We start from the raw sequence: 15636 nt of genomic DNA on the forward strand, positions 1-15636 counted from the left end.
GATACAAGTCTATTAGAATCAGTGCAAAGAATATCTACAAGGATACTTGGGATAAGGGATATTCCCTATGAAGCGAGATTAAAGAAACAATTTGCATTTCATGGGGAGATGTAGATTGAAGGGACCTGATAGAAATATTTAAGTGGTATAGGAGTTAAAACAAAGGGGACATGAACAAAGTTTGTAAGATCAGTATCCAGGATAGAACCAGAAATAATGGGTTCAAGCTTGAGAAATTCAAGTTTAGGCAAGAAATGGAGAGGAACTGGTTCTCTAACAGAGTGGTTGATGAATGGAATAGACTCGGTATTCATGTTGTTAGTACTGAATCAATAGGGAGCTTTAAAGGAATGGACAAATTTATGGATGGGGATGGTAGATGGAATTAAGCAGTTTTGCTCATACAGGGACTGCCATCTGTACGCCTGGGAGCTCTTGCAGCTTCCCTCATTTTCTTATGTTCTTTTGATTTCATTTGTGTCCAAAAGTTAGGCAGGAAATCTCAAGAATAGATGTGAGCGCAACATTAGTAGCAAATAATAGCTGGAACCAAGAGATGATATCAATTGCATCAAAGTGGCATATATTTAAAGAAAATCTAACTATTATAGTGATGGAGACTTTACCTTTGATATTCTTTAAAAAATATATTTCAACTACATTAAAAAAATTAAATATAAGTAATATTAGTGGGCGCACACACACACACACGTAGTGTAGTGGTTAGCATGCTCGACTCACACTTGAGAGGCCCAGGGTTGAGTCCCGGTAAGCAACAAGGCAAATGGGCAAGCCTCTTAATGTGTTCACTTAGCAGTAAATAAGTATGGGATGTAACTCGAGGGGTTGTGGCCTCACTTTCTCGGTGTGTGGAGTGTGTTGTGGTCTCGGTCCTACCTGAAGATCAGTCTATGAGCTCTGAGCTCGCTCCGTAATGGGGAAGACTGGTTGGGTGACCAGCAGGCAACCGAGGTGAATTACACACACACACACACACACACCTCTTCATTCAGCACATTCAGGAATCTAAACATCTACAAGGTTTTTTTTATATTTTTTTTTATTAACTGCAGTATTTACATAAATTGCATCTTTCCAAAACTGGGAACATTGTAGAGAAAATAGGATCAGTTATATTTAAAGAAACCAAACTTCAAAACAATTTTAGCATCAAAATAATTTCCAGTTAAGAAAGCTGGCAATAGCAAAAGTCACACTAGACTAAGATGGATGACTTAGGAAAGTTTTAACATTAATTTCTATGATATTCAATGCCTTTTCCTATGAAAAATACTGCTAATATGCATCACTCCTTGCTGGTGGTGCGTAGTGGTCTTCACTTGATCTTTCTCCCACGAGCCACTGGCGGTGACGCTCAATCCGCATCTCACTCACTCGGGCAAGCTGGAAGTGAGGAACCAAGAATAGTATTTTGGCATTTCAAAGTTCTTCACACCTCAAGATGTCAAAGATGTTAGGTAAATTTTGTGCTGACTTAAAATTATAAATTCACCATAAAGTAACATTAACTGTTAGATACACAGGAAGCCTTAAAGATATGGAACAAAATTAAACTTAAATGTAATATTTTAAAGATATGGAACAAAATTAAACTTAAATGTAATATTAAAAACAATCTACAAAATGCTCTAATCTCAAGAACATGCTCCTCAGGCTCCTTCATCTATATAACTATGCATCTAAAAAGAGAACACAAAAAGCAAACAAAGTCTTCCAGATTGAAGAGGAGAACCTTACTTTGACATCTCTTCATAAGATATGCAATGGTCACGGTGCCGATGCAAGCGAGGCTTACCTGACCTTATTTGATACGATCGGAAGTAGAATTAGGAGAGGCAATTATGCCCACCTGTTTGATCTTGAAGGTACATTCCCTCAGATCGTCCAGGTAATCAACACATCGCACTCTTCCCCGCTGCACGCCATATGCCTCCAGACACTCCATCGCGCGCATCTCAAAATCTGCACAGCGTGATCCGGTCTGGTGGGTCATGACGCTGCCCACCAAGTCAGTCATGGGCGTGCGAAGGCAGGAGCAATGTGGGCAGCCATGTCTGGAATATAAAGCAAGTTGTGAACAAGATTCATCAAATAAAAGCATCATGTTCATTTCAATCTAACAATGTAATGGTAAAGTGTGGAGTGGAGGAATGTCTATGTTCAGATGGAATAGACTGTAATGATCCAAATAATATAGAATGTTACATGAACCGTTTTGAATCCCTCTCGGATTCATTTATTCAAACTCCGCATGCATAGCTTGTAGGCCTGCGGCTAGGTGGTTAGTAGAGGAGGAGGAAAGCAAAACCGATCACCACCATTAGAGCCTCAGCAGCCAGCCAAAACCATTTTCCAGTCTTACCCAGGCTGGAATCCATCCTCTTACCAGAGAGGAAGAAGTATGAGTAGGGAAACCCCTAGTGCCAAACACATGGTCTGAGATAGGGTAGGGGGTTTCATTCATCGCTGAGGTCAGTTTGACCCTCCTTGGGTAAACCCAGGTTGTGTTGGGAGTATGTGCACCAGGTTGGGTGACACTAGGTAGCTTTGTTAGGTTAACGTGATATTGTGTTGTTTAAGTGTGCTGTAGGGTGCTGTGAGATATTAGCCCAACTTGGATTGTATGTAATATGAACCAGTGTATTATTAAATATAAAGCATCAAGCAAGTGTGTGCTAGTGCTCCTGGTCCTGGGGTTGTGTTGTGCTCTGTCTGTGCACACCGACGCTCAGCCTCCGATTTTGCCTATGACTTCGCACAGTTAAGCTACCACCCCTGTCGTAAGTTAAACCGCTACTGTATGAGTACATCAGAAATGAGGATGAGGAGAGCCATACAATTAGAAGAGCACTGTCATTGCAGATAGATGGAAAGAGACCAGTATAAAAACTGAAGACCAGGAAAGTGGTGGGACGAGAAAAAATAAGAATGAGAAAAAAAGAGATCCTTTATGATCTCTAAAAAAAGGAAGACTCATAAGACATCTTAACCTTTAATGGGAAACAAAAGAATATTAACATCATGATGACGACAATGGTCAATGATGAAATATGAAGTGTAGCCTCTGAATACTATTTTAACAAACCTGAAAGGCATTCAAATACATTTTTTAAAACCTGAACTCGACCTTTTCCCTTAAACATGAATGGGTTGTCTTAGTGTGTTTTTATGGAAAGAGTGGTTGGTGAACCAGAATTCCATGTAGATGCTAAAGAGCTGGAAGCTTTATTAAGTGTATTTGTAGGTAATAGAAGTCAAGAATGGCTGTGTAATAGTCTAGGTTAATTTGTAAAGGATTGCTTCAAGGGTAACATAATGGACAATTTATAGATTCAACAATTTTCTGACATGGTTTATGTTTTTCTGGTGAAACCTGTAATGAATTGATTGATGCTGTATATCATCTCGTTTGCAAATGGATAGTTTTCAAGTAATGACTTTTTAAACTTATGCCTACCTCCCATCCCCAATGATCTTGGCGGTCATAAAGGAAATCAGATTTTTTGGGTGGGGAGTATTAAGATGAGGTTGTAATATTAGGTTTGGTTAGTGACCATTGTGGGGCATCCAAGAGCAGTGCAGCCCACCTGGTTAAAAATTTATAATGTTGGGTTTGGTTAATAATCCTTGATCACTGGCAAGCTGCTCACCAATAACATACAACAACCCTTGTGACTGCTGTCGCCATCACCATCATAGGTGTAATTTATGTATTTTCAGAGATTTTTCATGTGATTTTGTCAATTTCCAATGCCTACTGTGATGGAAGTTACTCAAGCTAATGTTCCCACACCCAAAAACCTCAATTTCCCAAGATCGTTGGCAATAGAGGTAGGCAAAAGATGAAAAAAGTCATAACTCAAAAACTATCCATTTGTGATGGAAAAGATGTAGAACATTAAACAATTCACTACATGTCTCACCACAAAAGCATTGGTTAGGTGAAACTATAAATTGACAAAAATAAATAAAATATCAATGCTCTTGGGTGATGGGACCAGAGTGGCTTTCTTAGGCTAAGCTTAAAATATCTCTACCCAATGGTGATGATACCCGAAGTAGTAGGTATCTTAAACATTGCTTGTCAAATGTTATGAATAGGTTATTTCAACTTGATCAGCAAAAAGAAAATTATGAAACAATAAAACTTTCTAGGCAATACTTATCAAGATACTGTTAACTAGTATTATGAATAACATTTCATATTTGTTATTGCAGATTGCACCATTAGAGAGATGATCCTAACATTCCCAGGCCAGCCCCTAGGACACCACACAGGTTCTGGTGAGTACACTAGCATCCACACTCGCCTTGACACAAAAGGAGGTTGTAATTATCCGTGACCACAATAGGAAAGTCGAGGTGTGCAGACCACCTTAATATCTTTATTACAATTTTCTCATATTTCACGGCAAACACCACGCATTGGTACTTATAATAGCCAGTGATACATCAGTGATCGTAATGGTAATGGAGTACACGGTAGTTTTCCATAACACTGGAGATAGTGCCGAAGCCAAGTGATGCAACACAAACAGCTGATGTGCGATTCGGTAGGCATTGCACATCACATGGAATTTCCTCCCGTACACCACTCCTGCGCCCCGCACACCTGTCTCACTGCCTTCCCTGCATTATCACATAACTGATGTACTACTTCTCATTTTAATTTAATCACATCTCAGCTACTTACTGGAGAATTTAGGTGGAAAGTTGGAGTAAGCTTCAGTCGGAGTGCCTGCGGTCAGCTGAAGGGCGGCGCCACCGTCGCTTCCCCAGACTTGGGTTGCCATCAATCGTCGGTCTGCAGAGAGGCGCCCAATTTGTGCTGGCGATTTTACAATTAGTGAATTGATATACTACCTGGACATTTATGTTGTGTTTTCGTATTCATAACTGACTGCTGATTGTTTGATGTTGATATAATTATATAGGAAGGCACGGGTCGCAACACATGAGCGTGAACAAATAATACAAAATAATAATGTTGGTCCTAATCGTCGTTGTGTGGATGGTACGCGTTAGATTTTTTTGGTAGCGAATGAGTGTGCTACGTATTTTACGTGTGGTTGAAGTTCATAGATTGCACAAACAACACGTCTATATGCAAGTTCAAATATACAGCTTAGGCAAACAAATCAGAGAGTTGGAGGTGGGGAAGTGCATTCACGTCAGCAAATGAAGTCAGCGACCCCATTGAACTTTGGTAAACATTCCGAGAAACGTGCTGATTCTTAGACCAGACAGAACTAAACCACCATTCATTTGGTTATTTGTATTCACACACATTTCATCTAAATGCGCATTAAATGAGGACGCATATTTAAACTACCGATGTAGTACTGTACATGTGTAGTACGTGTGTAGTAGGTAATGTGGCACAACAGATTCCGCGAAGTAAATATGTCGTCATGCCAGCATACTGCATAATATGTGATCAAGACAGAAAATGAACTGTTATAATAAATTACTTAAACAGTCATTTGCAAAAAAGGCGATGTAGTATAGATGTTGATTACTTGTTTTTGTAAATTCACTGATAAATGTATGAATTTGTTGGTGATTTAGGTACTTAGCACAGAAAGAATTCTGGAACATTCTTATGAGGGACAGACCTTATGACGCAAAAAAGTTTGAAGGAAAAAATAACTAGGCCAAGAACATCGTCCCCTTATCGTGGAATTTATTCTGATTATTTGTATCCATGGATTCCAGAACTGATAATGAATATATGTGAGAAAGAATGATCGTCTATTAGATTTGTAATCACGATCATTCATTGGATAAGAAGGAAATATTAAATGCAGTATTGTGTACGCAACGTGTTCAGAATCATGATGAAACGATGCACACACTATTTTTCTAGTTATATCAATGTTTATACACAAAGTAGGATATGACTGGCTGTTTTGTTTACGTCTACCAAGAACAAAAACTTATCACAAGAATGTTATATAAGAGGAATCTTTTTATCTCCGAAGTACTAGTGATATAAAGAAAGATTCAATGTTATTGTTTGATTGGATGTCGCGAAGAGAGAGAGAGAGAGAGAGAGAGACGCCAATAAAAGTTACAAAATAGCTCCCAATACTTGATACTAACTATTTGATTAAGGGAACAATCAAGTCAGCCTTCGTCGAGACGTGCTGAATAAGTGCACACCGTTATCTCAGGCGCGTGACGTAGAGGAAAAAATATCGAGTGTAGAAAGGCAGAGTCAACACGGAAATACATAGTATTGGACTAGCGCAGTGGTTCTTAACCCCGGGGTCACGACCCAAATTTGGGTCGCCAAGCCATTTTATTGGGTCGCTAAGGGTTTGCAGAAAATAATTATTTTCCCACTACAAATTATTATAGTTATATATTGTAATAATTAAAATTCATGATGCATTGCTTTAAGATTCTAAGCAGACCATGATTAAATAAAAACTCCAAAGCAGTAAATTTATTTGAAGTGTAAAGAATCTCCCATTCCCAACAAGACATTTGCCTTTTAAAATTAATCTTTGGCGGAGGTGGAGGGTGTATAGGAGGGGGCAAACTGGAGGACAATTTGTATATCTATGTAGGCTTGGGTCGCGATGGTTGATTTGTGCAAGATTTTGGGTCGCTGCCAAAAAAGGTTAAGAACCACTGGTCACTAGCGGGACTGGCATCCTATACCTCTCCATAGTACTTTGACATGACAAGGCATAGGCCATCCATTACTTGAAAGTTATAACCATAGGCCCCAGAAACAGTAAAAATAAGATGAATAAACAAATAAAAAGTAAGAAAGCATGAGCAAATGGATTACATTGGCTTTATAGATCAATGAATATATAGTATTTTTTTCTCAGATGTTTCAGCTTGTCATCTTTCCTTTATTTGTTTATTTATTCATTTATTTCTCAGACTTTAGTGCTTGTTTTTTTATGTTTTTGAGAACATTGATCGGAATGACGTTTCATGAGATAGAATTCATCGACTGGTTGATTTTTTTTTTTTTCTTTACTGCTTGACGTTACCTACGTGTCATTTACTTCTATGTGTGCAGCAGCTGACGACATATTCACTGAACGAAATTGAATGAAGTGATAGAAAATATTGATTACACAATTACCAGTAAATGAATATGGTTAGCATATCGTTAAGAGAAAAATATATAAAAGAATATTCAGTATGAAAAGATTCAGTAACTATAGGGAGAGAGAGAAGTAAAATTAAGTTAAGCCAAATAGACCATCTCCAGTAAGTCAAGGTCAGTGGGTCAAGGGAACAGAGGAAGGATGATAGCAGTGGCGATCTACGGGAAGCCCTACATGTGGCTCAGCGGCTTCCTTAATGGTTTAGGTACCTATCCTGTGGTATTCACTTAACAGGTTCTAAAAAAAGTCAATACCGTTTACGAGAGTTATTTCTTAATTCTAGCATTTTGCATTATCAATATGAGGAAGGAACTGATGTTTTGCTTTTTCTTACTTTCTGATGTTCGATTATTCATTGGTTTGAAAACTCCGGTGAAAACCTGATTATTTAGTATCTACATGTTCTTTTAGGAATGATCCTCATGAAAGCTTAAGTCTTTTGAAATAAGCGATTCCGACTTCTTACGGTTGCTTGAGTGCACTGACTTGGGAATAACAAATAAGTAACGAACTGGATGAACTGGATTCTCCTTTCTGTTGGGATAAGGAAAACCTACTACCGTCGCTTAATCCGTTGTCTACAGGGGTCAAGGGAGGAAGTATTGCCTCTTGTACTTTGTGCCTGAAAATAAATAATAGTGTGAGGAACTACAAGGCAATACAAAGGCATTTCAAGATATAAAAGAAGAGATGTCATAAACGACAACTGTTGTGGGTTGGGGACGGCATAAGGGAAAGTATGGTAATGAAAGTTATTGGGTTTTACAATGGTGTTTGGTGATTCTTGCAATAACATAACAAGAATTTGGCATTGTTAATCGGCAAAATGTTCATTGGAACCTGGCTATTTATCTAGGTTCTGGGAAAATGATGTTTTAGAGATAATACAGACCTTTATATCAGATAAGTGTTGGCAGAAGTTATGCTCCCTCAGAGGCAATTCCTGACAAAGGGAAAGACACCATAACAACAACGAACACCTTGTGAAGTCTCTTAAAGCAATATATGTGAAATGTCACTACTGCGCGTGCTGCAGCGTAGAAAACAAAATAAATGTATCGAATTTATGGATGAGTACGGGAGATGGTATTTAGTACTCAGGAACTATATTGTTGATCCGCCTTAATTTTCAACTTTTCTCACCACATTTTACTTCGATGAAATATATACCAGTCACGTTCACAGTAATAAGGAGCCTTGAAGCAAAATCTTATTGCAAGTGTAGCACCAAGGACTGTTATCACTGCTGCTGATTACATGGCAGCGGGAGAATCTAGTTCTTGTTGAGATTTTCACTTTCTCTAAGGATAGAGGATAGATAGGAAAATCAAGATATAAAGCGCACTTGTTTTCTCAGATTTATGTGTCTGAGGAACCTCGTGCTGGTTTTCACACTAAATAACCCTAAGAAACGTAAATCCGCCATAAACACTTGCAAAGTAGCATAATCACTTTGATAATGGCGGATGTGGTGGCCATGCTGGGCTGCCTGTCTTGACGTATGCTTGGGGAGAGCGAGGCGACTCCTTATTGGATCCTGACGAAAAGGAGCAGAGTCGAAGGGGTGGGGTGGCAGAAGGCGGACGTGGGATGATGAGCGGCAGGTAGGGACAGGTGATGGTTTGAAAAAAAATGAAGCTATGACGGCGCACCAGGACGGGATGGTCGACAGCAGCCCGGTGCGGGAAGTCAAGGAAAATAATGGCTACAGAGTAATTGTGTGCAATAATTTAAGCGCTCTGGATTGCTTGGCCGCGAGGGGTGCAGCAAGCAGGATGTTAGTTGTCATGACGCAGAGCACATTGTGTGGTGGCACAGTGTTAGATCCTGGTCCTGCACTCCACTCACTAGGCCACGCCCTCCTGGTTTTAGTCTTACCTGAAGAACATGAGCAGATTAATAATGTATACAGCAGCACTGCTCAAATGAATTTTTCATGCCCTGTGAAGATCTCTCATTCCTATAAGTACCGATGTTCTAAACTGAACTGCAGAAATGTATCATTGCGCGTGGAATAAGATTATTGGTTTAGAATGTGCATCATAAGCTCTAACCTCTGAAGAACTCGGTGTGACTCATCGCGTCACAGCTGTAATGACTTTTCCCCCAAGAACCAGACTGACGTCACCAAGTACCGTGCAGATCCGAATTTACCTGCGAAACACTTTTCTTTCCTTCTTTTTGCACAATATATTTGTGTGTGTGTGTGTGTGTGTGTGTGTGTGTGTGTGTGTGTGTGTGTGTGTGTGTGTGTGTGTGTGTGTGTGTAGCGTGCGCGACCTACGCCTTATTGCTTGCTGTCATGGTAAGGGTCACCAGTCATGAGAGAAGTATTTGTGAGGCGAGAAACAGAATCTCTTATTGGACGTGTGTCTTTGTGCCGGAACGTGATGGCTACAGGAGAGGAGGTGCGAGGAACATGGTGCGAGGCTGTGGTGGACTGGAGGACCAAAGGCGTTTCTCTCCCGCCAGGATCCGGGAGAAAGAGACAAGAAGCGATAGTAATTTTATACCAGCAGCTTATACTTTCATGTGTTGGTGTTCATGTGTCATTCATACTTTTGTTTCGTACATTAACAGGGAAACCAATAATTTATGGTCTATTTTTGCTGAAAATGTCATAGTATTATTATTATTATTATTATTATTATTATTATTATTATTATTATTATTATTGTTGTTGTTTTTGTTGTTATTATTATTATTATTATTATTATTATTATTATTATTATTATTATTATTATTATTATTATTAGTAGTATTATTAGTAGTAGTAGTAGTAGTAGTAGTAGTAGTAGTAGTAGTAGTAGTAGTAGTAGTAGTAGTAGTAGTAGTAGTAGTAGTAGTAGCAGTAGCAGCAGCAGCAGCAGCAGCAGCAGCAGCAGCAGCAGCAGCAGCAGCAGCAGCAGCAGCAGCAGCAGCAGTAGTAGTAGTAGTAGTAGTAGTAGTAGTAGTAGTAGTAGTAGTAGTAGCAGCAGCAGCAGCAGCAGCAGCAGCAGCAGCAGCAGCAGCAGTGTATAACGAGTATCATCATTAAATACATATACCTTTTCCAAGGAAACTCAAAGGTCACGTTCGCAGATATTCTCCCCGAGCACGTAGCGAACTAAAACGGGCGATTGTCTGTAATAAAGTAAAGGTAAACGAACCGCAGGATCGCAAATGGACGTGATCTTAAAACATCATTTTAACTGTCTGTGGTGTTAGTCCTGTGAATATTTCGCTTTATATTTTGTTTTCAAAATATGAGGTAGAATTTGTTTAATGTTAACACACACACACACACACACACACACACACACACACACACACACACACACACACACACACACACACACACACACACACACACACACACAATAAAACTGTCCTCGGCTTTTCTCCAATTCAGTAAATCAATTAAAGGAAAAATAATTGTAATTGTCATTGCCTGGCTCAAATGTTAGTCTGTGATGGAGCAAATGAGTAAATGGCAGGATTAGAGTAGGTAGCTTTCGTGTGAGTGTGAGTGTCCGTGATGGAGTGCGGTGTGTCTCATTTCAGCAATACTCTCTAAAAACCTGCTGATATTAAGCCAGTTTATACTTAGCAATTTGTTTATTTAAGTATATGACGTGGTTTTCTTTGCTGTTGCTGCTCTTCTAATTGTTGTTAGTGTCAGTGCCCAGTAGAAGAGGTTCATAGGATCATTACGGAGTCATCATTGAACGTTGTGTTTAGTATATCCTTCCTGCGCAGCTATACACTCTCAAGGCCTGGGTGTGCTCCGGGTGTCGGCTCCCGGACACATCTGCCTCAGACTTAAGGCAGCACCAGTACTGATCTGAATTCTTGATGCAGCGCTGCCAGAAAACGTGGTGGGGGCGGGACGAGATGTGCCTTGTTTGTCTCTCGGAGTGGTTTCGTTTTGGGGAATTTATGAGACTTTGGCATTCAATTCCGTGCGAGGGGCGTGTGGGCTTCAGGGAGCACAGCCGGTGTGATGAGGGTGATAGGTGTGAAGGGATGAGGGCGTCTTCCTGGTCTTGACTTGTCTCGCACGCAATGGGTGAGGAAGAATATTAGATGTGAACGCTCTGCGTGGGACAGCACAAAGGAGATTCACAACTAATATAAAGAACGTCATTTCAGTCCATGTTTCCTAAAAGGAGTTCAGTGCATGAGAGAAAACATTTGGCTGTTTGCAAAACTTTGCTTATTGGACATGGATAGACACATAAAGAGAGGTCAGTTACGATCTGTACGTATCAGTAAAAGCTTCTCCTTAATTAGTATGTTAAGATTGAGTTACAGATTCAGTTCCTCATCCTTCCGTGGTGGCTTGTGAATCATCGGTGACCTCTGCCCTTCTGCTGCTAGGGAGGGATGGGAGCAGCGGTCCGTCCCCACGCCAGGCCTGAGCGGGGAAGCAGGCGGGGCGCTATCGGGAGGCAAAAATGGATGGCAGCGTCAGCCATCAGGGTTGTGTGGCCTTCACTTGAGCAGGTATAGAGGGAAGGAGGGGAGACTGGGTGTGAACTTACATACACATATTCACTAACACACACACACACACACACACACACACACACACACACACACACACACACACACACACACACACACACACACACACACACACACACACACACACACCAGTAAAATAAAAACAGTATTAAGTGTTCGGAAGCTGTAATATCTAAACGCTACAACACTTGAGGCAAGGTGCTAATGGTCTTAACATGTGCATTCCAATCGCATACAGTTCCAGTGATAAAGTTAATAGTTGTCAATAATAGAGGACGCCAAGGCATATTCCTTTGTTGTTCTGGACACTGTTGTGTCCTTTAACCTTTCCAGGGACGCCTTCTTTTTATTATTTACGTAACTTTACCTGTAGCTCATATGTTGTTGCTATATTTAACTTGGATTCTTGTCAGAGTCTTAACACGTTTCATTATTGCTAGTCTGCTACATTTTCTTTACTCACTTTAAGAATCCACATGTAGCGTCTCTCTCTCTCTCTCTCTCTCTCTCTCTCTCTCTCTCTCTCTCTCTCTCTCTCTCTCTCTCTCTCTCTCTCCGTGAAATTTGTTAAGTAGTTTCTCACTTATTCACTCTTGCGTAAAAGGTAAGGCATTCAGGTAGCATCGTGACTAGTGAGGGAGCGGAGAAGGGAGCTGCTGACACACGCCCTGCTGCCCACGCCCACGACACCTAAGCCAGTAGGTTCTATCACGCCACGTGACACTACGCATTCACCGCCTTGTGATTGTGTTCATTTTACTCATTCCAACGGAGGCGCTTCTGCATTGGTGTTGTTGTCGGTGGTAGTAGTGGTGATGGGGGTGTTCTCATCGATATGTAGCTCTCGTCGATTTTGTTGATGATGTTCTTGTTGACATTGCACAGGAGGAATACAAAGGAAGAACATCGGCCAAGGGACATGTTTGTGTTTAAGGAGTGTGTCTGCTAGATTGTGCATATTGTGCTGTGCTGCCTTTTATTGTACATACTGCCAGCGCTAGCAGTAGTAGTATGCAGCACCTACAGCAACAACGACAATAGTAGTAGTAGTAGTAGTAGTAGTAGTAGTAGTAGTAGTAGTAGTAGTAGTTGTAATAGTAGTAGTAGTAGTAGTAGTAGTAGTGTTAGTTGAAGAAGAAGAAAGGAAAAGGAAGCAGTTATTCGTGTTGCTAATATATTGTTGTTGTTGTTGCCGTTGTTGTTGCTATATTCATTGCTGTTATTGGCATCGTAATCAGGGTTGATCATAATCAGGGTGTTGGCGTGGTCCTATATGAGCACCTCTTGTCTCAGGGCTTCCCGAGGGTTGTTGCTCTTAGCTTCATGATTGTTTACAATTCGAGGCGCAGTCGTCGCGGGGCGTGCGTATCATGGGCAGCACTCAAGATGGTTGATATTGCCAGATAGTCGTCTTAAACATAAGATATGCACGTGGTTGGCAGGATGTCGTCGTTTCTAATGTTACGCAGCCAGGGCGAATACTGCCCGTGACATCCACGTGACTGTTTGTTCAGCGAGTGCAGTAAAGTTGCCTGCGTTGCTTTGTTATCGGCGGGTCCATGGTGTGATCTGTTGGGAGTTGTGTGTGTGTGTGTGTGTGTGTGTGTGTGTGTGTGTGTGTGTGTGTGTGTGTGTGTGTGTGTGTGTGTGTGTGAGTGCGTGTGCAGCGTGTGGAATAGTCTGCCTCCCCTCCGTCCACGTTCCACACACACATATGCTTTGAAGAGTCAGACATTACATCACGTCAAGAATTTAACTGGTTTGAAGACTCGTGACTCTGCTTTCAGGCCAGTTTTGATCGGCAGATTAGCGATAATTCTACTTGGCTGACCCGCAGCTCCGTGCTTGATGCAAAAATAACTAAATGGAAAAGAAATAGTATAGTTATTCATATGGCTTTCTTATGCCAGTACTATCTCACGCGGGTCATTCAACACAGCACAAGCACTAAACACTACTTTGGGTGCATTTGTCGGGTACTTCTTGGTAGGTATCTCAGGATTTCTATTTCTTTGTGTTCATGCAAGGAGATGAGAGAGAAAAGAGGCTCTTAATAGGCCATGTCAGACTTCCATAACCGCTGAACGATTCTTTTTTTTTTTTTTTTTTTGCACAATTAGATGAATGAGACGATTAAAGATAATGAAAACAGTGAGAGTGGAAGATGAACAAGGCGGGATACGTGAGGAAATGGATTGAGTATGTTGTGATGGCTGACGGATTGCGTGTTGAGGGAACATGTGTGTGTGTGTGTGTGTGTGTGTGTGTGTGTGTGTGTGTGTGTGTGTGTGTGTGTGTGTGAGGGCCTTGGGGCGGCAGCCGGAGACGCCATTGTCCCAACATTTGTATTTGAGAAACAGGATGCAGAAGAACGTCCCTCACACACACACACACACACACACACACACACACACACACACACACACACACACACACACACACACAAAGGGGGGTGTAAACATTAGCGGAACGAAGGGAAAAGGAAATGCCTCAAGAAAGAAAACATTATGGACTGGCAAATATCTTAACGTCAAGCGGAAGTTAGACACCTGTGTGCTTTAACTAATGTATTATCAGCGCGGCGTCTGGACAGGGAAGGAAAAGGAGGAGAGGGTGGTGGTGGAAGTGGTGGTGGTAGTAGTGATAGCAGTAGTCCATGGTGAAGAATAAGAATAAGAACAAGAACAAGAAGAGGAGGATGAGGAGAACCTAGTGGTGAAGGAGTAAAACAAAGGAATGAAGAAATAGAGGCAGACATGAGGTGGAAAGCAAGAGAGAGAGAGAGAGATGTAAAAACTGGAGTACGACGGAGGTGAACACTTTAACGACCAATGAGTGAGGAGGAAGCGGATGAGGAGCAGTAGTCGTAATGGGAGTAGATAAGAGTGGAGAATGAAGACACCTCAGAAACTAAATTGGCCAACTCTCTCTTGGTTTTTCTCCTCTTCTTTCCTCTTGGTAGTGAGGTTAAGCAACTCCTTTTTATTATTATTAATTGTTATGCCCTTGACCGGTCTCCCTGGCACGAAGAAAGAAAAATAATAAAGATAATGGTAAAAATATAATTGTAGAGTAGTCACAAATGATGGAAGCGATTTTAAAGAGCTAGGGAAAGAGAGAAAGATGTGAGGAAGAAAAGAAAAAAAGAAGATATTTACCAGAAAGGAGGATAAATAAAATAGGAGAGAGAGCAACAGAGGAAGAAAAAAATAAGCATAAAAGGTATGAATTAACTAGGTAATGAGTGACACAGTAATAGTGAAGGATGGCGGTGTTAGGTGAGAGAGTGAGGAAAAATGAATTGATGCGGGTTTCGGAGTGAAGGGTGAGGAAAAGGAGACGGGAAGCGGAGAAGGAAGAAAAGGAAAAGGAAAAAGCCAAATAGTGGTGGGGTGAAGTACGAGGAGAATAAAAAAAAAGGTGGGGGGAGAACATCTACCTTAATTGATTCCCGGATGTCACCCCCTGCAGGCAATGACTGCACACACACACACACACACACACACACACACACACACACACACACACACACACACACACACACACACACACACACACACACACACACACACACACACACACACACACACACCTGCTGAGAACTAGATTTATGTTATGTCTCTTCTTTCATCTTCCTTTCTTTTCTTTTCTGTCATTCTTTCCTTTCTTTCCTCTCTGTTTTCGCCTCTTTTTCCTTTCTTCTATTCACTCCTATTTATTTCCTTCCTCTTGCTATATTCGTCTCCTTTTCTTCGTAATTTTCTATCCAATCTTTGCTTACTTTTTTTATATATTTCTCAGCATTTTCTGTTATTTCTTTTATTATTAGTTGCTCCATTTCTCCTTTATTTCTCCTCACTTTTCTTCTCTTAACTTAACACTCCTAACGTCTCCGCCTTCTCACCTTTTTCTTCTCTTCCCTTTCTCTTTTCCTAATTCCTCTCTTTCTATCTCTTTCTCTCTCTCTCTCTCTCTCTCT

The 15636-nt window shown here is 40.8% G+C and overlaps 2 protein-coding genes across 2 annotated transcripts in view; one reads left to right on the forward strand and one right to left on the reverse strand.

Annotated features, from left to right (window-relative positions):
• Window positions 1-1276: 1276 nt before the first annotated feature.
• LOC123509360 (NADH dehydrogenase [ubiquinone] iron-sulfur protein 5-like) lies at window positions 1277-4825 on the reverse strand. Its single transcript, XM_045263618.1, is given in 4 exon segments — window positions 1277-1404; window positions 1871-2046; window positions 2049-2075; window positions 4715-4825. Coding segments are annotated over 4 exon segments (411 nt in total). The 5' UTR covers window positions 4815-4825; the 3' UTR covers window positions 1277-1296.
• Window positions 4245-15636, forward strand: part of LOC123509358 (pollen-specific leucine-rich repeat extensin-like protein 2) — a 59197-nt gene continuing 47805 nt past the window's right edge. The window contains exon 1 of the mRNA XM_045263615.1: window positions 4245-4305. The gene's annotated coding sequence lies outside the window, so the exon portion shown is untranslated. The remainder of the gene's footprint in view (window positions 4306-15636) is intronic.

Source organism: Portunus trituberculatus, chromosome 27 (genome assembly GCF_017591435.1).
Source record: "Portunus trituberculatus isolate SZX2019 chromosome 27, ASM1759143v1, whole genome shotgun sequence".
Classification (NCBI taxonomy): Eukaryota; Metazoa; Arthropoda; class Malacostraca; order Decapoda; family Portunidae; genus Portunus; species Portunus trituberculatus.